Source organism: Pipra filicauda, unplaced genomic scaffold (genome assembly GCF_003945595.2).
Source record: "Pipra filicauda isolate LSUMZ 115617 unplaced genomic scaffold, ASM394559v2 scaffold412_size1447426_pilon, whole genome shotgun sequence".
Classification (NCBI taxonomy): Eukaryota; Metazoa; Chordata; class Aves; order Passeriformes; family Pipridae; genus Pipra; species Pipra filicauda.
Window position 1 is genome coordinate 665,929 of NW_024104546.1, and position 22,705 is coordinate 688,633.

General features: G+C 38.6%; 2 protein-coding genes across 9 annotated transcripts in view; one reads left to right on the forward strand and one right to left on the reverse strand.

The window, feature by feature from the left end:
- The window catches only part of SMC6 (structural maintenance of chromosomes 6), a 33,198-nt gene extending 33,056 nt beyond the window's left edge, over nt 1-142 (reverse strand). Inside the window, exon 1 of the mRNA XM_039385481.1 lies at nt 3-142. The gene's annotated coding sequence lies outside the window, so the exon portion shown is untranslated. The remainder of the gene's footprint in view (nt 1-2) is intronic.
- GEN1 (GEN1 Holliday junction 5' flap endonuclease) lies at nt 127-22,522 on the forward strand. 8 transcript variants are annotated; one of them, XM_039385477.1, is made up of 15 exons: nt 127-511; nt 1,502-1,606; nt 3,421-3,618; nt 4,816-5,002; nt 7,422-7,598; nt 10,162-10,272; nt 12,206-12,279; nt 12,781-12,872; nt 13,718-13,865; nt 13,983-14,019; nt 14,118-14,198; nt 14,644-14,774; nt 17,584-17,645; nt 17,973-18,058; nt 18,193-18,253. In XM_039385477.1, the coding sequence occupies exons 3-14, from the start codon at nt 3,458-3,460 to the stop codon at nt 18,011-18,013; spliced, it is 1,302 nt and encodes a 433-aa protein (XP_039241411.1). In that variant the 5' UTR covers nt 127-511; nt 1,502-1,606; nt 3,421-3,457; the 3' UTR covers nt 18,014-18,058; nt 18,193-18,253. The 8 variants fall into 8 exon arrangements, with proteins under 8 accessions (XP_039241411.1, XP_039241410.1, XP_027606536.1 ...); XM_039385476.1 differs by having other exon boundaries at nt 128-511; nt 17,973-18,062; nt 18,193-18,281; XM_027750735.2 differs by having other exon boundaries at nt 129-511; nt 17,997-18,062; nt 18,193-18,281.
- Nucleotides 22,523-22,705: the final 183 nt, after the last annotated feature.

The following is a 22,705-nucleotide window of genomic DNA, read 5'->3' on the forward strand; positions in this document are numbered from 1 at the left end:
ACCCGGGACAGCTCCGGATCCTCTCGTGGGGCGGGGCGGGACGAACCAAACCGAACGGAACCGGACCGTGACGAGCCGGGCCGGGACAGGCGGAAGAGCCGCCGCGGGCGCGGCGCGTGCGCGCTGCGGGCCCGGGGGGGCCGTTTCCGTGAGCCCGCCCGCCATTTTCGGGGGGGGCGGGGCGGAGCCGCCGCGGGGGCTCCGCTCGCACATTCCGAGCGGGACAAAGCCGAGCCTGTCGGGGCTCCCACTGGGATGTGAGTTCCTGCCGGTGTTCGCGAAGGCTGAGCCGAGGCCGGACACCTCGCGCGGTGCTCGGGCACGCCTGTTCCTGTGGGCCCGGTGCGCGGGCGTCGCTGGCGCAGCGAGGCGGGAGTTTCAAACTCCGCGGGCGGGGAGTACGAGCGTCTGGGTATTCTTCGTCTCGGGCGGCTGCTGAGTTTCTTCTGCGTCAGGGGAGAGAAATCCGTAGGAGTTTGAGGAGGAATCTGTAAATGCTTCTGTGCTTCAGGTGCGCAGGTTTATTGGCAGAGTTGTGCTGGGATGGCGCAGAGAGAGGGGAGGAGAGTTTTTAAAAACCTGTTGTGGGCTTTTTTGTTTCCTCCGTCATGTTTTTCCTCCCCCTCCTCCCTTTTTCCTCCTCCCCCGTGTCATAAATCATACGCTTGGCTGTCTTTTCGACTAACCTTTGATAATGTGTGAAAGTATCTCTGTATGAATTACATTTCAGCGTTAAATGCTTTCTGTAGTTATTTTTAAGTAGTTGGCTTTTCTGGTTGTGTAAAAAAATTTGTAGAGCAGAATGCAGTCTTAAAACATTGTTTAAAAAACATAAAAGCTGTGTAGTTTTAACAAATTCTGGCCTAATGAGAAATTGAGACTTATTTTTGTTTTTTTTGGTTTTTTGTTTGTTTGTTTATATTTACTATTAATGATTTTCAGTGATTTCTAAGTATATGAAAATAAATAAAATTCTTTCTCCCTCCTTTGGGAGTTGCCATCTCTCTGAGCAGGTTGGGGGCTTGTGGTAAGTGAAGCTCTTAAATAAAATCTGAGTAGACAGATAATTTGTATTAGAAGTAGTTGAGCTATTTGTATAAAGGATCCAGATTAACTGTTTTACAAAATACACTCTGAAAAAAGCAAAGACTGGTAGGTCTTGCAGGCTTTCATAACTCATCCTTAGATATATATTGAGTGTGGATATGGAAAACTTTAGTCCCCAAATAACTATACTTTATTGTAATGAAAAAGTGGGCCCTTGGGGTTTTTTTGTTTGTTTGTTTCCATTTTTTATACTTTTTTTTCTTTACATTCCATAAGATTACAAATAATAAAGTGTCTGCAGTGTATTTGTCTTTCCCATCAATTAAGTACCATATGATATTCCACAACAGTATTTAGCAATTGACTAACACCGTTGTTTTTTAAGAAATTGTATTGATGCAAACTGGCAGAAATCAAATGACAGTATCAGAACGGTATCTCCCTTCTTTGCTAGGTGTTCTCTCACTGAAGCTGAATATCACACCTTTTGGGAAGGTTTGGATATCTCCCCTGCGCATCAGGGAAAGTGATCATCCTGGACTTCAAGAAATTATACCAAGTATTTGCATGCTTAATTTGTGCTTTTAGCTTATTTTATGTGCTTGAGGTATAACAACAAAAGCAACACATTATGCTCTGTATCCATACAACTAAAATCAGGTTGAATGATTGTAGTAGTTAAAGAGATGGATTAGAGATGTGATTTCTGTTGAAAGTAAATCTTTATCTGAGAACTTGATTTAAAAGCAACCTGGAATTGATTAGCTGCCTTGCTTTAAAACAGATTTAGAGTGTAACAAAATGTACCCTCCAAAGACAGGCTTGCTGCTCTGACAGACTGTGATGATGTTAAAGGTGAGAGACTTCTGAATTGAACATGGTTCAGTTCCTCACATGTCTTAAGCAGATCTCCAAGCACTGGTAGGTCACTTAGTCATTATTTATTCAAAGAGCATTTTCATTTTTCTGTGTATACAGTAACGTCAAAATCAAAAAGAAAGAAATACAAAACATGTCAGATTTTATTTTTATCTTATAATATTGAGGAGGAAGATGGAAAACAAATAAGCATGAGACAAACCTTGTGCAATAAGACAGTGCAGGAATAGATTGGCATTGTTAGGGGGGAAAGCAGAGTATGTGCTAGAGGCCTTGGTTAGAACTGGCAAAGGGTGGAAACCAGAAGAATAGTGAAAAAGAGGAAAATCCAGTGATGGGGTAGCATGGAGAGTAGTGCTGTATAAGTTAAATAAGAGACAAAGAGATATACCACCTAATGGTTGTATGTTTTCAGCTGGCGTGTATTATAGGTAGTGCCAGTCACACAATACCAAAATTAACACAATACAAACACACTGATGTGCTTCTGCAGTCAGGGTGTTAAAAATGTCAAAACATTTGTTGGAAGGGACCTCGGGAGCACAGTGTGCTTCAAACTGGTGGTTGGTGGAACCCTGAGAGCTTTGTAACAAACCAGGTCATCCCAATGCAGTGTAGGGACTCTTTGGCCACCTAAAGTAGCAAATTGTTTGGAAACATGTAACATTTTTCTGATGAATGTATATATTCCTTGTTAATAAGTATCTGTACCGTCTTGAACCAGGTATGCAATTATCCCCTGTGCATCTGGTGCCATAACAGTGATGCCTGCTTCTTAATACTGCATTGATGTTAAGGAGTTTTATTCCCGAATTTTGATGACAATCACTGCTGATTCCACCAGTATTGGTTAAAGCAGTAGGACAGTATGCCAGCTGGATGTTAAGAATCTCCAAGAATGGAGATTCTGCAGCCTCTGAGCAAGCACTGCTGCAATACCCTCTGTCATTTTTTCCTGAATTCCAACTTGAATTTCCCAAGCCAGAATCTGTGGGTGTTGACCCTTCTAACATCATCTTGGAATGCTAAGGAAATTGTCAGTTCTGTTGTGATTGAAAATGTTCTTCAAGTAGCTTTAAGCTACCTCTGTTTGAATGGAAAAAATTTAATGTGGATCCTACTTTAAATCAGGAATCCTATGTTTTTGTTTTTTTTTTAATAAAGCTTGGATTGTGCTTATGTGTAAAGGGACACATAAGACTTGGAAATGAATAATTTTTATTGTTTTTTTTTTTTCCTCAGCTGAGTTTGTTTTTATTTGTATTCAGCTTATTAGTAATGCAGATGTTCAGTCCAAAGAAGGTATTTAGTTATAAACCACCTGTGAACTGGAGTCACTACACACTTAGAAAGCTTGATTGCAAGTGTTCTTGGCTCATAAAAGTAGAACTGATTATGACAAATATATTTCTTTTTCAAACCTCACATTCACATTATGTTACACACATTTCATGTTATGTTCTGAAAGTATTTTACTTTTTTTGGTCTTCACAGGTAAAACCTTCCTTCTGACAACAAAGAAGCTAGAACAATGGGAGTGACTAATCTGTGGCAAATCCTTGAGCCTGTGAGACAACCTGTCAACCTGAGCAGTCTCAAAGGAAAAACACTTGCTGTTGATTTAAGTTTGTGGGTTTGTGAAGCACAGACAGTTAAAAAGATGATTGGAGTAGTTACCAAGCCACATCTCAGGTATGGTATCCATATAAATTATTGCAGCCAAAATTCGTGAAACTGTATAATTTAGGTATGTTACTTATTCAAAAAATTGTAAGATTACCTATGAAATCCATATGATGAGTGTATTGATTCAGTTATTGCTTATGTTACATAGGTAAAGGCTTTGAAGTGAATTCTAGTTCAACCTCATGGGGAAATAAATATGTTTAAGTCATTCTTCAGGCATTTGAACAACCATGACGAATATATGTATTTTAAATTTAAATGACTCACCCGAGTTATGAGCATGTCTAAGCAGCTATAACTTCAAAGCACTGTTTTCTGCAAACAGTGCTGACAAAAATGAAAATATATAAAATTTTTGATCAGTGACATTGGTTATCTCAAGACTACTGACTTACTGTATGGTTTTACATGCTCTTGTGACTTCTATTGAATTGGACGTGATATGAAATATTGGCATCTTCTGAGAATAATTTCTTAATGTATTATGTGCTTATGACCACGAATGGATAATTAACTATAAAGCTTGAAGCATGACCAAAGCTTACCCTTTTTGCACATAGCACCTGTACAAAATTAAATCTAGAGTAATGGTCTCTCCATGTCAGTCAAAGAGACAAATGTTTGAACTACTCCTTTTGAAAGATTGATCCTGGAGATACTGGAAAAAGCATATGCTGTTTGATATTATTGCTCTTAATTTTATATTTGGTCTACTAATGCCTTGCAAAATTCCATCCCTCAGTGATGCTGGTTTGCATATGAAATAAATTGGCATGGCAATGGTGTCTGTAAGTCTGTCTAATACTACAGCATTCAGTCACTTCAGAATCTGATGTACCCGTACTGATAGATTTGGGATTAATATTTGATATAAAAGAATCAATGTAGATATGTGTTTGGAAGCAGACTTTGGATATTGAATGGTTTTTTATTAAGCCTTTTAAGTTTGCTTACATCTTTACGCCCAAGAAAGATTTTTCTTGACCTTACATAGTATTTTCTTGGGCATTTTGTCAGGCTGTTTGCAATTTCATGGTATAACAACTTCAACCAAAGACAGGGACGTAGGTAAAAGGTTTGTTTGTCTTGGGGGCTAGAGAATCATAAGAAGGGGAAGATTGTTCCTGAGGTAGGCTAAGGGATATAAGGAAAATGTTTGAAGAAATCAGGCTTTACTAATAATACAGCTTTGCTTTATTGCAGAAACCTATTTTTTCGGTTCTCTTTCTTCACATCAATGGGAATTAAACTAGTGTTTGTCATGGAAGGAGAGGCCCCCAAGTTGAAAGCAGACACCATGACTAAGAGGAATGAGATGCGCTATGGACCTTCAAAGAAAGTTGGAGCTGCCAGAACAGGGAGATCTTTATTTAAAGCCATGTTAAAAGAGGTGAGGGATCGAGGGCTGTGTTTCAGTATTTTTGATATGATAGAAAGAAATCTTAACCAAATTAAATACAGGAACTTAAAATAATTAATACCATTTGTTGCCACCTACACCTGAAGGTGTGAGGTAACTGAGGTTTTTGTTAATGATCCCTTGGGGCAGATTAGAAAGAAAAGACACTGAATGCCTGAGGTGTGCATGTGTGTGTATATATGTGTGTGCATATATATATAGAATCATAGAATCATAGAATCGATTGGGTTGGAAAAGACCTCCGAGATCATCGAGTCCAACCCTTGGTCCAAATCCAGTCCATTTACTAGATCATGGCACTCAGTGCCACGTCCAATCTGCGTTTAAAAATCTCCAGGGATGGTGAATCCACCACCTCTCTGGGCAGCCCATTCCAATGCCTGATTACTCTCTCTGTAAAGAATTTTCTCCTGATATCCAACTTAAATTTCCCCTGGCGGAGCTTAAGCCCGTGCCCCCTTGTCCTATTGCTGAGTGCCTGAGAGAAGAGACCAACCCCCACCTGGCTAGAACTTCCCTTCAGGTAGTTATAGACGGTGATGAGGTCACCTCTGAGCCTCCTCTTCTCCAGGCTAAACAACCCCAGCTCCCTCAGCCTCTCCCCATAGGACTTATGCTCCAGTCCCTTCACCAGCCTTGTTGCTCTTCTCTGGACCCGCTCCAGCACCTCAATATCCTTTCTGAACTGAGGGGCCCAGAACTGAACACAATACTCAAGGTGTGGCCTCACCAACGCAGAGTACAGGGGAAGGATCACTTCCCTGGTCCTGCTGGCCACGCTATTTTTGATACAGGACAAGATCCCATTGGCCTTCTTGGCCACCTGGGCACACTGTTGGCTCATGTTGAGCTTCCTGTCAATTAGTACCCCCAGGTCCCTTTCTGCCATATATATATGACAGGTTTATTTTGGAGCAGTTTGGTTGCAATGGAAAGGTGCGTAGCTGTTCTGGTTATTATCTATAGAAATATAACATTATAAAAGTATAAAAATAAAAAATATATAAGGAAAAGAAAGAAGGGATAAGAGTAGATAGTGGAGAGGAAAGATGTCATCCTCTGTGGATCCAGAGACGAGACTTGACTGTTGCGATTTAGACGTGCATTGTTTGAAGTGATGGTCACAGTCCTGATCTGTTGGGGTGAGGGAAACCCACACAACAAAAAGTTCAGTGGGTTAATATACATTCAGGTTCAGGTGGGAACACCCAGATACCTCCCCCAGGGCAGTAGAAGTTTTACACTATCTGTTGCAACACTGTGGATCGTGCACAGTCCTCAGGTGTAAGGCCCCAGAAATGAGTCTGAGGGTGCTCTGGGTGGTCATCCTCTGGTGGTGGGTGCACACCCCCTCTGTCTTATGCAAGTCAGAGGTTTCTGCCACCAAAAACTCCCAAGAACTACCCAAAAACTCTCCTCCTCCCCTTCGGTTGGGGCGTGCAAACCTGGCTTCAGCAAAGCACCTGCTGCTTTTGCAGCAGATTGTTTGAGTCATCAACCCTTAACATTTCAGTCTCTCACGGCTTTATACACAACAACTTTAAACAGTATTTTGAGATTTGAGGGGACATGCCCCTTTGAAGTCGAGCCCTACAGCAAGTGTTCATTGTTACAGAAGAGGGACAGTGTCAGAAAAATTTTCTCATTTGATATGTTCCCATGCATATTATGCTAGTAGTGAGCAACAGCTGTAATTGAACATTTATTACAGAAATTTAACTTTATTTTTCTTTTATAGTGTTAATATCGATATTCTTTTTATCTCCCCTGTTAACAATTTTTATCTATTCAAAATTTTATGAACTAGAATTTGTAGACACTCATGGCTTCAGTAGATTGCACATATCAATTCATGTTTTATTCTTAAATTCTAAAAAGAATTATTTTCTCTGAAATTTGTAAGAAGTATATATGAATATATATCAGTGTGTCTTATACCATGGTCCAGTCTTACAAGGCTGACAGCATTGTACTTTCATGCTTGTTGTTCTCGGGAAGTCTGGCACCTGTTGGAAGATGCCTGGTCTAGTTCAGTATTACTGCTTGAGTAAACAGAATTGCTTCACAAAGATAAGTATTCCTTTGTTACTCTTCTTTTGAAAGCATCCTAAATATTTATTTAAAGTGTAAAGATTTTTGTGGAGTAGTGACCATTAATCCTGCTGTGTTCAAGTCCTGGAATTAATACTTAGCTCTCTGTTGGATGTTTATTTTCACTGTTAATTATAGTAAACTATTTTTGCTAAAGTAGTGCTTTTATTGATATAACGTTGTATAGGCAGTGCAACAGTAGCAACTTTTATATGCACTTGTGAGAAAATGCATGCTAATAAGTCAATTTAATCATTCATCATTCAATCTCTCCTTCCTTTTGGCTTCCTTCTTTTAGTGTCTTGAACTGTTGGAGTGTTTAGGTGTCCCTTGGGTTCAAGCAGCTGGGGAAGCAGAGGCAATGTGTGCCTACCTAAATGCAAAAGGACATGTTGATGGCTGCATTACCAATGACGGAGATGCCTTTTTATATGGAGCTCAAACGGTTTATAGGAACTTTGCTATGAATGCTAAGGTAATTACCTCATCCTGTTCCCACCCTCTTTACAGAAATCTAAATAGAGAAGGGACTTGAAAAAATTACTTAGATATTATTGTACTTGCTCTCTAGTAGTTGGGTTTGTTTAAAATAGTACATTTACGACAGGAGCGTTTTTGTTTGATTCACTGGCAATTTGTGTATTGAATGTGAAAGCAAAACTACTGAAACACTTAAGGTAATACTGTCTGTGTTTGTACTGCCCTGTGAAGAGCTAAGTAGCAAACTTTTTTCCCCTTTCCTCTTCTGCAGTGAAGTTATTGAGTGAAGTAACTGCTTCCTACAAATTTAGCTTTAGACAATGTGGGAGCACTCAGCCTCTTGTGTCTAATAAGTATTCACACACTTCCATCTTGCAGTTAATACTGTTAGTCCCAACTGAACATGAGTAGGGTAGAGATTGTGCATCTGTGTCATAACCGATTGTTGTGACAAAAAAACAAATAATTTATGACCTTGAACTAAAATGTTCATTTATTAAGAATACAATTTCCCAGAAATGGTGAAACAAAACCCCAAATTTCTGTAATTTATAGTGTTCATCGGAAAGACTTGTTGAGAAAATGCGTCAGTAATGTGAGAAAATCAATAGAACAGAAGAAATGCACTACAAACAATTAACTTCTTAAAAAAATAATTAAAGTTGATGGAAGGTTTTTTGCTTTGATGATACCATGCTTTAGTATCTTCCTTGACCTGGTTCTTTTCTTTCATTCAACTTCCTTGTCGTTTATCACCAACAATGAAAGCAAGCTCAACCTCTCAGGTGTACTTTGTCTACATATATGTCAGCATAAAAAAGGAATTTATGTGAGTGTTTGTCTGTCAGGCCATCTGTTCCAGCAAAATGGATTACTTTCAGTTGTTGGCTTGTGTAGGAATTTTTTTTTTTTTTTTGGTCGTTTTTGAGGAAGAGGTGTGTCCTATGTTTTGATTCACGTTAATCTTGTTTTCATGTTGTATTTGAGTCCCTTTACCCTTCAAAGCTTCAGGTGTTTCTTTAGTTCATATCTAATATGCTAGGTAACATTTTTATTATTTTTTTCCTTTTTTTAATCAAGTAGCAGATTAAAATGTTTACATGAATTTTAAAAACTGCGCTTCCTGAGATGACTCGCACAGTCACTAGTACTTGATAATGTTAGTTTTGCCACACTTTTTCTACAGGTAGTAAACAGTAAAAACACCTTGAATCAGAATAATAGAATATACTGAGTTGGAAGGGACCCATCAGGATCATTGAGTCCAACTCCTGGTCCTGTGCAGGACACCTCAAGAGTCACACCATGTGCCTGAGAGCATTGTACTAATGCTTCCTGAACTCAGACAGGCTTAGGGTGCTGTGACCACTTCCCTGGGGAGGCTGTTTCAAAGCTCCAACCAAACCACACTCTGGGTGAAAAAAACTTCCTAATATCCAATCTAAACCTCCCCTGACACAATTTCAGGCCATTCCCTCAGGTCCTGTCACTGGTCACTACAGAGAAGAGATCAGTACCTGCCCCTTTGCTTCCCCTCACAAGGAAGTTGTAACTGCAATGAGGTCTTCCGTCAGTCCCCTCTTCTCCAGGCTGAACAGACCAAGTGACCTCAGCTGCTTCTCATATGGCTTCCCCTCCAGAGCCTTCACTGTCCTTGTTTCCATCCTTTGGACACTCTCTAACACCTTAATGTCTTTCTTACATTGTGGTGTGCAAAACTGCCACAATATTCAAGCTGAGGCCACCCCAGTGCAGAGCAGAGCAGGACACTCCCCTTCCTTGACTGGCTGGTGATGCTTTGCCTGATGTCCCCCAGGACACGGTTGGCCCTCCTGGCTGCCAGGGCACTGCTGACTCATATTCAACTTGTCATTGACCAGGACCCCCAGGTCCTTTCCTCAGTGCTGCTCTCCAGCTTCTCGTTTCCCAGTCTATACACACAACCAGGGTTGCCCTGTCCCAGGTGCAGAATCTGGCACTTGCCCTTGTTGAACTTCATGTGGTTGGTGATTGCACATCTCCCTAATTTGTTGAGGTTTCTCTGCAGGGCCTCTCTGTCCATAAGAGTGTCAACTGCTCCTCTCAATTTAGCGTCATCAGCAAACTGACTTAGTATTCCTTCAAGTCCTGAGTCCAAGTGGTTAATGAAGAAGTTGAAGAGAACTGGGCCAAGGATGGAGCCCTTGGGAACCCCACTAGTGACAGGTTACCAGTCTAATGTAACTCTTTGTGCCTGACCTGTGAGCCAGTTGCTCACCCATCGCATAACATGGTTATTCAGCTGTATGCTGGACCTCTTGGCCTATTTTACTTTCTTTCAACAGTTGATGCCCATACTTAGAACTTTAAGTTCCAGAATTTTTAATTCATGTGGTATCCATCCATTACATTATGAATTTTAATTGCAGTTTATTTTTTTGCTGTTAGACCTCTCTTATGGGATAGACCCATTTCCTGCAGATGTGAGTGAATAGGAGTGGGAATGACAACTAAATGTGACTCAGTGCAGTTCTTTCTGTCATGTACCAGAAATAATATGCAATAAATTCCTCTTGCAGGATCCACATCTCGACTGTTACACAATGTCCTCTATTAAGGAGAAACTTGGTTGTGACAGAGAGTCTTTGATTGGGCTAGCTGTTCTGCTGGGTTGTGATTATCTTCCAAAAGTAAGCAATATTATTATTTTTTATTAGGTGCTTATACTGTCTTGAAAAACAATAAACTGTATCAAGGGAGACATGCATGCTGACAAAGCTTTATGCAATACACAATTAATGAGATCTAGTTGAAGAAGATCCTTAGTAAGTCACTGTAATTTTTTTTTTTTTTTTTTGAAAGGTTAATCAAAATAGTTCATGAACACCAATCTTTCTAAAATGGTTTTGTATTATTCCAAACTTTCTATGGTGGAGATGAAGGCAAAAGTTTAGATGTTGATTACATTGAGCCAAGGTGTGAGAACTCCATTGTTTGTGAGGATCCCTTATACAAGTACATCCCTGGCAGAGTAGCTGTGGAAAAATGTAAACAGCTTTGTCTGTGCTGTTTGGAAGACTCAGTAGTGATAGTTTGGAGCTGTATTTATTAGTAAGGCAGTTCTGGATGCAGTTCAGATGTATCCCTATTCCACTGTTTGTAAATATATAATTTATGAGGAAGTAGAAGTGATCTATTTGGAAGTTTACCTAATTAATCAAGAGGAATGTCACTCAGTACTACTTCATTTGTTTCTTTCTTTTTCCTGTAAGCTCTTGAAATCTTTTTTGAGACTTTGAGCAGAAGCTGTTGTAATGGCTATTTGAAAGGGAAAGGCAGTGGGATGAAACCTGATTTTCATACCGTTTGTCATTTAGTGACTTCAGGCAATGGTTGCTCCCCTTCAGGCTTGCATTGGATATCTAATTTTTCTTAAATCACTGTGTTCCAATTTGATAAAGCTGTTCTTTTAAACAACTGATACTGCTGAAAGAACACAAAACTCTCATTACTTTTGTCTGGGTGTGGTTTTTTTAAATCTTGTTTCTGTTATAGGAATCTTTAAATAGTTTGTTGTTACTACTATATAAAGACAGAGAAAAAAAGTGGATAATCAGTGGTTATTGCAATGGAGCAGCTCCTGGAATGCCCTGTTCTTACATAGTCCCAAAGTGTCAGATAGGTCCTTTGAGTTTTTGCAGCCCAGTGAAGTAGATGAAGACAGAAACTTGTGAGGAAAGCTGAATTACAGGAGTACATTGGGAATGGGGATTGGCAGAACAAGTAAATGAGAATACCACTCTATAATTGCACTTACTTTGTTGAAAATGTATGAAGATAATGCTTTTCTTGCAGAAGCTGAATATCTGACTCTTACCTGAATGTCTGGCTGTAGTCTAATGAGAACTTGGTTTGGAATGTAGATTTATTTTATATGGTTGAGTGTATTCAGTTCTGCCATTACAGTTGAATAAAAAGAAGCATAGATTTATTTGTAATGATGTTGTAGAAAACACACTCAATACAATCTTTATATTCAGCTGTACTGATTCTTGGCAAAATAGGGGAAGGATGGAAAGAGGAACTATAAAACAATATGTGTGTTTTAAATCATGGAATGATACCATAGTTTGGATTGGAAGGGACCTCTGAAGTTCACTTAGTCCAACCCTTCTGCAGTGACAGGGGCATCTTCAACCAGACCACGTCACTCAGAGCCCTGTCCAACCTGACCTTGAATGTTTCCAGAATGGGGCATCCACCACTTCTGGGCAATGTGTGCCAGTGTTTCACCACTGTCATTGTAACTTCTTCCTTGTTATCTATTCTGAATCTAATTTCTTTTAGTTTACTATTGCTTTCTCCTTCTTTCTCTGCCTTGTTTTACCTGAGGTGCTATTGAGCATTAGAACATTTTATGCAGCTTGTGTGTTACAGTGGCAGTACAACTGTAACCTGTCACCTTCTCTGCCCTTAGAACTTGGTCAAAAATATTTTTCTCAGTTTGTTCTCAGCATCTGAGATCACTTTTGTAATTTGTCTACATAATGATATGAAGGTGTTTTTTGTGAAAAATATGAATATTTTGGTCAAAATTATGTAATGTTTCATATTTCTCTATAGGGGGTTCCAGGAGTTGGGAAGGAACAAGCTTTAAAGTTAATTGAGACTCTGCGAGGTCAAAATTTACTGCAAAGGTAAAATGGAAATTTACGTAAGTACTTTGATTTTATTCAAAGACTGAATAGTCTGTACTTCAGCTCTTGAGACAACATTTGTAGTACTTCAATTTAGGGAGGATATTACCATGTTCCTTACCTTGTGTTTGTGAAAGGAATTGGGTGCTGTGCTAGGAAAGCTTCTTAATAGTTTTAAACATTAGCTGGCTCATAGGTTTGAGATAGCAGGTGTATGTTGGTAAATTGGAAAGAAAGTCATAGGGACTGATGAGAGACTTTTGCTGATTTTTAATGGGTTGTGGATCCGAGGATTTGAGATACCAAGTGCTTTCTATGTTTGTTATCATAATGTGCGTGTCAATACTAGAAATCCAACAATTATATGACATACTATAAAAGAACCCTGTTCTACCCCTGTAGATTGGAAAACTGTGTTTCTTGGATAGATGCCAGAGAAGTATGAAGAGTATTTTTCAGTGTTTTAATGTGGAAGTTAAAAATATTTCTTGATCCTTTTAGGTTTGATCAGTGGAAAGAACAATTCCAGTATGATGATAATCCGCTTTTGGTTGTTAAAAGGGTAATTCACTGTTCAGAGTGCCACCATCCAGGTCAGTGTGAAAAGGGCTGAATTTTATTTTTAGCCCAATTGTTTATTTTTTTATTCTGGGGTAGGGGTGACTTTTTGTTTGTTTGATTGATTGGGTTATGGTTGTTTTTTTTTTTAATTACTAGCATTAAAAATTGCTTTTCAGCTTCTGGACCATCTTCACATTTTCAATATTGTATATATTTACCTTTGTGTAAACACTTTTAAGGCTTGGAACTGCTTTTCTTCAAATTTGAAACTAGTTGATGGCAGATGGAATATTATCACAATGCTGTTGTGGGATCCCAGATATTTGTCTTTTTAACATTGTCATTAAAGAAAGTATGCTGTACTGCCCAGCAGCTATTTCTTTAGTTGCCTGAATTGGTCCTGCATCAAGGGGACCGAATCCCATTAGCATTGATGGGTTTTGCTGCAGGGTTTTCATAAAAAGCAATTAATCCTAAGGAACCTTGTTTTGGAAGCATTTTTGATCAGTGAACTCCTTCAAACCCAGCATTTGGTGAAAGAAAACTTCTTCCAAATATATAAGTAATATATGTTTGCCAGGTTATCACACACTTCTTCTATAATAGTTTTAGGTAAGGTAAACTATTACTTAGGTAATAGTTTTCAACATAAGGTCTGAAACAGTTGAGGGAAAAAGTCTTCAAAAAATGGCATCTTGTATGTATTTGTCAGTTTTTACTGTATACAGAAATGCAGCTGGTGCACTCAGTCTGCTTACAGCTGCTATTCACATCAGATTCATATGTGTTTTCAGCTTTGTATTTGTAATATTGGCTTTATATATTTTGAAATTTTGGAAATGCTTTTTCTCCTCACTTTGTGTTTCTGCTGCTATAGGATCATACAAGGAGCACGGGCACAGTGGATGTAAATTCTGTGAAAGCAAAAGATACTGCAAACCCAATGACTCCAAACACTGCCCTTGTGAATGGCATCAATTAGAGCAAGTGAAACAAGCAAACGCCGTGGAGGACAATATCAGAAAGTAGGAATGTCTTGAAAATTGAACTGCTTTTCTCTGTGTTCATGTGCAGGGTGATCATTTAGATTCTGCATCTTTCCCATTTCTCTTCAGTTCTTAACACATTTGTTTTACCTGCAGAAAAGCTAAGAGTTGTGAAGGCTTTCCATTCTCTGAGGTAACAAACATAATTTAAATATTCTTTTTTTAATCAGTTAATTGGAATTTAAATATTCGGCCCTCTCTTAAACTGTCTCTTTTTTGTTTTATCTCAAGGTTATCCAAGAATTTCTAGTAAACAAGAATAAATTGATCAACATAAAGGAATATCGAAGGCCAAATTTGTTGTCCTTTCAGGTATATAACAAAATACTGGATATTCAGCTTTGTAGTTTTTTGTTTATTACTAAGGAAGGTATTTGTGATAATTGTCATCCTCATTGGTAACCTTACTGGAAATAAGAAAGAATCTTGCTACAACATCTTAATATACCTCACTGTTTGAAAGCCTAAAATTGTAAAGCTGATCTTAATCTGACAAGGTGTTTAACAACTGTCTCATTCCTGCTGCTGCCACTACACAACTGTGTTTCCTTGGCTTACCATTGATATCTGAAGAATCTGCCACTGTTAGGGATGACTGTTGTCAGTGAGGTATCATTGGGAATCACACTAACGTATAAAAGCACTCTAGATATTTTAAGTTTTCAGTCCTGTGTCCCTACTACGTAACTGGCTAAGCATGGTATCTAACAGAATAAAAAAAGTTTCAAAGTTTGAGGGGTTTTTTTTATACTAACAGATATTTGCTTCAGAGAAGATGGAATGGGCCAAACATTATGCTTGTAAGAAACTGTTAGCACTGTTGACACGTTATGATATGATCCAGAGAAAAGCTGGATACACTGACTCGAAACAACTGCAGGCAATAAGGTAATGTAGTTTGATTTCTTGAACTTAAATATGTTGACTTCTGCTCCCAGATAAAAAAAGAAAAAAACCTGTGTTTTTTATGGAAATATGATTTTCTTCCAGCTTTGTTTCAAGCTCTGTGCTCATTTTTAATAGAGGTAAAAATTTAGATAGGTGCACCAATTGTTATACTACTGCTGCACAAAATAATCCACAGAGCAGTTGCCTTTCATTCTAAATGGCGGTGCCTGTGTTTTCCTGTGCTTACTTTCTGTTCTGTTTCCTTGGATCTGCACATGAGTTTTACCATTACAGGTTAGATCCTCTGCTCAGGTTCTAAGCAGAAGTTTAATTGAGTTCTGTGGTTCATAATAAGAGCCCAGGTTTAGAAATGAGCATCTGCAGGTTCATTTGTGGTCTCTGATTTGTTATAAGACCTGCCAACTGTTGTACTATATATATACAAAACTACTTTTCACTCAGGACCCCTGCATTTAGGAATACAAAAATGGCCAAGTATCCTGTTACTAAAAATTGACATGCAGGGGAGAAAAGCAAGATAAGCATGTAATTATTTTCCCACAGAATATTTTCCCACCATCCAGGCTTCTGTTACTCAGGGATTTTCTGAGCCAGAATTAGGATCTTCTTATTCTATCAGCCCTTGGTGTAATTTATTTTTTTAATGATCTAATCTTTTCTTAAACTTAAGTAAAATTCTAGAATCTACAGTGTCTGTTGGCAAGTTTCAACTTCACTGTGTAAAGAGAATTTTGATTTATTTTAACTTTTTCTGATGGTTTCATTTCCCAAATGAAACCAAAATTCCTCCTACCCCCCTAATTCTTGTATTGCAAGAAGGTTAGTATTTTTTCTCTGTTCCTTGATGCTGGTCAAGATTTTTAGACATTAATTTTGGGGGACAGGAGGACAGTCAGTAGCAGTGTGATAATGTCTCTGCTGGGTTGATGTGTTGTAGTCTTAAATTATTACTTAAAGAGAAGCTGTTTTATTCAATGTTATCTTTCAAAAGATTGGAGAGACTGGTTGGGGGATGCTTTTTGAACAGATTGGCAAGATAAATTACTAGCATTTACCTTGATGAATGAACTCACTGACATTCTTTATAACACCTTCCAGTGTTTCAAGAGTTTAAAAGACAGATAATGTGTGCTCTAGAAGATTTCTTTCGTTAACAAAGTGTTTAAAAATGCTGTAATGGTTCAGCAGGATCAGCATGATCCTACTCTTGACATCTAGGAACCTACTAAATTTGAGTATAGATAATGTTTTTAAAAAACTCTCAGTGACTGACTGTCCCTGCTCAGCTCATGTTCTATTTTCCCTCATCCTCTCACACAAAAGATACGAATGACCCTGTCTGGTCATTCAGAAAGTTACTGTCTATGGCAACAGCCTTCTCTGGCATTAGTATCTTAAATTCATTGAATTGCTTAGGTTGGAGAAGGCCTCTAAGATCATCAGGTCTAATCATTGAGCTGACACTGAAAAGTCCACCAGTAAATTGTGTCCCTCAGTGCCACACCTACAAATGTTTTAAATTGAAGGGATGGTGGCTCAACCACTACCCTGGGCAGTCTGTTCCACTGCTTGACCACCCTTTCTGTGAAGAAATTTTTCTTAATATCCAATCTAAACCTCCCCTGGGACAACTTGAGGATGTTTCCTCTTGTCTTGTCAGTGGTTATTTGGGAGAAGAGACTGACCCCCACCTCCCTACAACCTTCTTTCAGAGAGTTGTAGAGAGTGACAAGGTCCTCACTGAACCTCCTTTTCTCCAGGCTAAACACTCCCAGCTACCTCAGCTGCTCCTCAAAGGACTTGTGCTCCGGAGCCTTCATCAGCTCTGTTGCCCTTCTCTGGACATGCTCCAGCACCTCTATGTCTTCCTCGTACTGAGGAGCCCAGAAATGGACACAGGACTCAAGGTGTGGCCTCACCAGTGCCATAGAGGGACAATCACTGCCCTGGTCCTGCTGACCACACTATTGCTGATCCGAGCCAGGATGCCATTGACCAAAGTACAGAACCCAGCACTTGGTTTTGTTGAACCTTATAGAACTGGCCTTGGACAATGGATCCAAGCCTTCCAGTTCCCTCTGTGGAGCCTTCCTGCCCTCCGGCAGATCAGCACTCAAACCCAGCTTGGTGTCATCTGCAAACTCACTGAAGGTGGTCTCAATCCCCTTGTTCAGATGACTAATAAAGATATTAAACAAGACTGGCCCCAGTAGTGAGTCCTGGGGAGCCCCACTAGTGACCAACCACCAACTGGATATAACTCCATTCACCGCCACTCTGGGCCATCCATCCATCCAGTTTTTTACCCAGTGCACTCATCCCAGCCACGAGCATCCATTTCCCCAAGAGAAAGCTGTGGGAAATGGCATCAAAGGTTTTACTGAAGTGTATGCAGACATCCACAGCCTTTCCCTCATCCCCTCCTATAGTAGAAGGAGATCAGATTGGTCAAGAAGGACCTACCTTTGAGGCAGGTCAGCTGAAGATACAAAACTGATGTAGGAGTCTGCCTTATGTTTATGTGCTACAGAAAGCTTTTTGATTTTGTGTAAATACCCTTCTGAGCATTAAAAAAACTCCAAAAATTTTTAGTACTTGAATCTATACCCCAAATTTTACTGTATAGCTTATACAGAGTAGTATATTTTTTAAAGATATAGTAATTTCACTATAACAGAAAGATTTTGTGCTTTGAATCATTTCAAATTAGAATATTGAAACATTTCTAGATAGGTTAGATATTTTTCATTTCCTGTTCAAAATCATTTAATAGACTGTCTTCTTACAGGATTGTCAAGACACGTGTTAAAAATGGATCACCTTGTTTTGAAATTGAGTGGCAAAAACCAGGTGGGTGTGGTTTCTATGTACATTATGGGACAAAACAGTTCATAGAAAAAGATAAAAGCATGCTTTAAAGAGAGAAAAGCTTGACAACACTCTGAGGCAATGAAATGTTGGTGAGATTGGAAAGTGTTCTATGGAAACAGTAGAAAATGTGCATCAAATTTCACATATCCTGAAGGTGAAAGCAATGCTTGAAAGAGAAAAAGAAATCTACACAGAAAGCAAGGGACTTGGTCTTCAGCTACCTTTTCTGGTACATGTTAATGAGACCTGAACTGAGTATCACATTCCTTATTTCACTGTGTACCTGAAGCTGTGACTGTTTACTAGCTAGAACATTTTCTATGCTGCCAGACTCCTACCTGCAGTGAGCCCATTTGTGCCAGGAGACTGACAGAGAGAGAAAGACTTCACTTGTAGGTAAATCTCAAATATTGTACTATTGACATTTTTATATGTCTTTGTACTCAAGTCTTTTGTTCTTTGGTTTTTCATTCCCTGCTTTGACTTGTGTGTATACACGTCAAAAGTACATTCATTAATTTTTCAGAGCACTATATTGATCCAGAAGATGAGCCTGTGGAATCATTTGTAGTCACAGTAGAAGAGGAGTCTTTGTTTCAGGCTGCTTATCCTGATGTTGTTGCCCTTTATCAAGTGGAAAAGTCAGAAGTTCTTCAGAAGAAAAAGAAAAGTAAGTGCAAAAGTTTATTTCTTATGACCTTGTGGGTCTTGTCAGAATACAAAAAGCAAAAGCGAAAAACATTTCTCCTACTGTTGATCGATATCATGTTTTGTCAAGATGAGGACATGATACCTTGCAGACACTGTGCTTTAATCTTACTATTTTATACTTTAGCACTAGAAAATCCTAACTGTGGTTTATATGCTATTTGAAATGCCATTTTGTTTTGTGTTTTTTTTTTTTTTTTTAGAAGGGAAAGACAGACCAGAAGAAAAGGATATATCAAGTGCTTATGATGAAGTTAGCAATCTTCTATCCCAAGTTAGTTTAAAATCTACGTATGGAATTCTTCCTGTGCAACACTCCACATCAGATACAAAACCTCCCCCAAAACATCAGACACAGCAGAGAAGTAATGAATCAAAAGATGCAACATTAGCTGCAGCTTCCTGCAGAACAAGTGTTTGGGTGCCAACATCAGCAGCTGCTCCTCTGCCTGCATCATCCTACTTACAGAGCGCTTTGGCTGACTCAGTTGTGTTGCCCTCACAATGTACCAAACATTCAGGGATATCATCCTCTTCCTCTGTAACAACTGGTTTACAACTGAGCAGTGTTGATGGGAAAGGAACCTTCTTCAGCACTTCACCAGCCCAGGGAGGTGATGACCGAAATCCAGCAGCTGACTTAACTACATGCATAGAACATTCGCATCCGCTAGGTCATGAAACAGCAAGAAATAGCTCAGAATATTCTGGTGCTGTGCAGTCTCATCGACATTCTGATAGTGCAGATGATTTATTTTCCAATGATGCTACAGGACAACTTCAGGAGTGGTCTTTAAGAGAGAGAATACTTAGGAAGACTTCCATTCTATCACCGCCATTGTCTGAAGATGCAATGCAATGGGAGTCTTTGAAATGTTTTAAACAAACAAAAGAAACATTGAATCCTGATAGAAATTATGTCTCTTCTTCATATCAGTTAAATAAACTAGTGCAGGAAAGTAAAAATGTACTATCAGAAAACTGTGCAAGTGAATCCAGCGTACACATCTGTCAAGATCAGTACAGAAAAGCTGACATCTTGGCTGAAATGATGCTAAAAGACCATCATGTAAGTGGTTCAACATCTCTAGCCCTCAATGGGCAAACAAGAGAAACACTGCATCCTGGGTGTGAAATGCTTCCAATGTCTCAAAAGCCAGCAGGTGCAACTGGCTGTCACATTAAAAAAGCTTGTATTGAAACTACTTGGAAAGCTTCTTCTAAAAAGAGCGTGTGTCAGAACAGACAGTCTTCTAGTGAAGACAGTGATGATGGGCGTGTGAATAAAATCCTGATTTATGAGCAGCAGAAAAAGCAACTGAACCCTGGTCAGTTTAAAAAATGTTTTACAAAGAAAAAGAGTAGCGTTGTTAGTAGCAAAAGGACAAACAGTGACTCAGCCCTTATAACTAAAGGGAAGAAGACAACAACCAATTTAAAGAAAACTGATGATACTTTCTCATTGCAGGGATGTCCAAAGCCATCCTCTGTAGGGGAAGTTAATTGCTCCCAAAGTTCAGAGCAACCAATTAAGAGGTTGGGTTCTGATCCCACACAGCAAGACAGAAGTGCTGTTCTAACTTACAGATGGGCAGACAGTCCCCTTCCCCTGTCTGAAAGACTAAAAGGAAGAATCAAAATCAATTAGGTTCTCCATAAAATAGCAATTAACTATGAACCATCATTTCTTAGAGTTCTTTCTCAAAGTTTCTGTAGTATGCTCTATCAGAGTTTCTCCAATATGCGCTATCAATTTTATGTGAACACGCTTTTGATGAATAAGAAGTGCTGTTACTGGAGCTGAAGTTTGAAACTAAAATGTTAACAAAAGTACCAAACAGCTGATTGTAGGCAAGTGCCAGTTATTGTGGACATGGTTACTTTCTGAACTTGATACATAAACATCAAGACACAGCATGTAAGGAAGCATGGAGATTTATTTATGAAATAAGGCTTTTTTTCCCAGCCAGTTGTGAGGATTTTTGTATTAGTCTTGCTTATAGAAACAGACTTATTAAAATAGTGCCTGCAGTGCTTTGGATACTCTTAATAAGACAAAGCGATGCAGCTCTTTTCAAATGGAATTCTGCATTTTGCTTCACTAACCTAATTTTGCAAGTTTTTAAATGGGTTTTCAAATCCTGCCATTCTGCTTGTGTTGACAGTCTCTGAAGGACCACATAGAGACACACAGCAGATGTACCTTGCAGAGTAGCTGAGTTAATATCTGCCATGACCTATAATAAGCTATTCTTTGAGTGTGTGCATCTTCCAAAGAGTGGAATAAGCTATAAGGATAATTCTGGTTTTGTAGCAGTCATATATATACTATATATAAGGAAATTTGGTGGCTGTTTAATTAAGCATTTGTAGTTTAGGGCATATTTTCTTAAAGAAGATTGAAATCCCATCTAACAAGATTTATAATAGAGTGAAAGTTAAGTTGCAGAAAATCTAATTATGACATTGCAGATTCTCTGAACAATATCATGTAATTTTTTTTTTAAATTAGTAACTTGAGTGCAATTACAATTTTGAAGGTGCTCTTCACACTTCTTTATTATAGAAGTAATCTCTATTCATACACCAAAAAAAGTTATCTTCAACAGCTGATTAGGAAATGCCTCCTTATCTACATTTAAGCATTTGTAACTTTTTCTATGCACCAGCCAGAAGGGAGGTCACGCTTACCAAGATATATTGTTAATAGTAGAAATTTAGAATATCTATGCCTGAATGAAAATGTCAGTTCTTTATTCATAATGGTCAAGGACCAAGTTCAGAAGCTAAATTTCAGATGTGTTTAAGGAAGACATAGGAGTCTATATATAATTATAATATAGATAATTAGCCAAAATAGTAGTTTCTTAGTTTCCTCTGTGGGTAGATGGAGAAATTTATTTATAGTTGATTTTTCCAAATGAGATGTATTGTGGAAATGAGCAAAAAATCCAAAATATTGGAAACTTATTTTCAGTTTTGAAAATGGTCTGTCTCTTTTGGAGACTCTAAAGCACTCTGATGATGTAAGAGGGTAGCTAGAAGAGTAGTATTGTGAAGGAGAATAACAGTAGCAGTCACCTGGGGACTGTATTTTGAGAGATTCATAGCATCACAATGGGTTTGGGGTGGAAGGAACCTTAAATATCATCTAGTTCCAACACTCCTGCCATGATCAGGGAACCATTCCTTATGCAGTGGTTAGAAATGAAGAGATCTGAGTAGAGGTTTTTTTGTGAGCAAACATTGTTATTGGTTATGTATTATTTTTTTTCCTTGCTGATAATTTTGAATACTGAACACTAGAATCAAGAGTATGAATTTTCGTTAATAAAAATGCCAACATCACGTGAATTACCTCACTTTTGTTCTCTCCCAGGGTATGGGAATGTGCTCTTTTGTTGGGGAGATCATACAATTTCACCCATGGTGTGTGAATTTCTGTGGTTTAGAGCTTTCTTTAGAATTAGGAGGCCAGAGTGGTTTTCAGAGGGATTTTTGTTTGTTTTCCAAATCTACTTGGGATGACTGCTTTAATGGATGATTTGCTGAAAATACTGTGCCAGAATTATGACAAGTTCATGTTTTGTCGATGAAGGAAATCAGAAGTGAGATATAATCATAAGATATTAAGAACTGCGGAGGAAAAAAAATATATTGTTGATTATTGCTACTAATTAACCTGGTTTCACAAGTACAGTTCAAGCATGAAAAGCAGAAAATGTTCAAATTTTTTCATATGCAACGCATCCTAATTTTGTTTTCTGCCGCTACTTTAGAAGCAGCAATAGATGTGAAAAAAAACCTGTGGAGGATGCCCTCTCTAGGCTGTAGCTGCTCATGGCAGCAAATAAAATCATTTATCATTGGGGGTGACTGTTGCTTGAATTAAACCTGTGATTCGTTACAGAAGGGTAATTACAGTTTTTAAAATGTTTTGGTTTCTCATCTTTATGTAATTTACTCAATCTAAGGATTAGGGATGATTTTTCTTTGGAGCTTTTTACTGTGCTGACTGCTTTGCAACCTCTCACACTCATGAGAATGATGTTTAAATGGAGGGGGTGTAACATAACTTTCTTCTGCAGGAAATATTCCTACAAAATTATGTTAAACTGCCTGTAAGAATAAATCAATGCGATTCATCAGCCTGATGAGCCTGAATAGATTTTCATTTATCATCTGTCCTGAGCAGCCCAAATAGGTTCTATCAGGGTGCTTCATCTAAAGTAATAAAAATATACCAGCTATGGGAGTGGGGTAGGTAAAGGGCATGTTGTTCTTCAAGTACTTGTCTGAAAAGTTTTCTGCACAGATACTGTTATTCTACT

Excerpts from the sequence above, each read along its gene's own strand:
- GEN1 (XM_027750729.2), top strand. The coding sequence starts at position 3,458 with ATGGGAGTGACTAATCTGTGGCAAATCCTTGAGCCTGTGAGACAACCT. Across the intron at positions 12,280-12,780 it reads GGTCAAAATTTACTGCAAAG|GTTTGATCAGTGGAAAGAAC; the intron begins GTAAAATGGAAA and ends TGATCCTTTTAG. Across the intron at positions 14,199-14,643 it reads CAAATTTGTTGTCCTTTCAG|ATATTTGCTTCAGAGAAGAT; the intron begins GTATATAACAAA and ends TTATACTAACAG.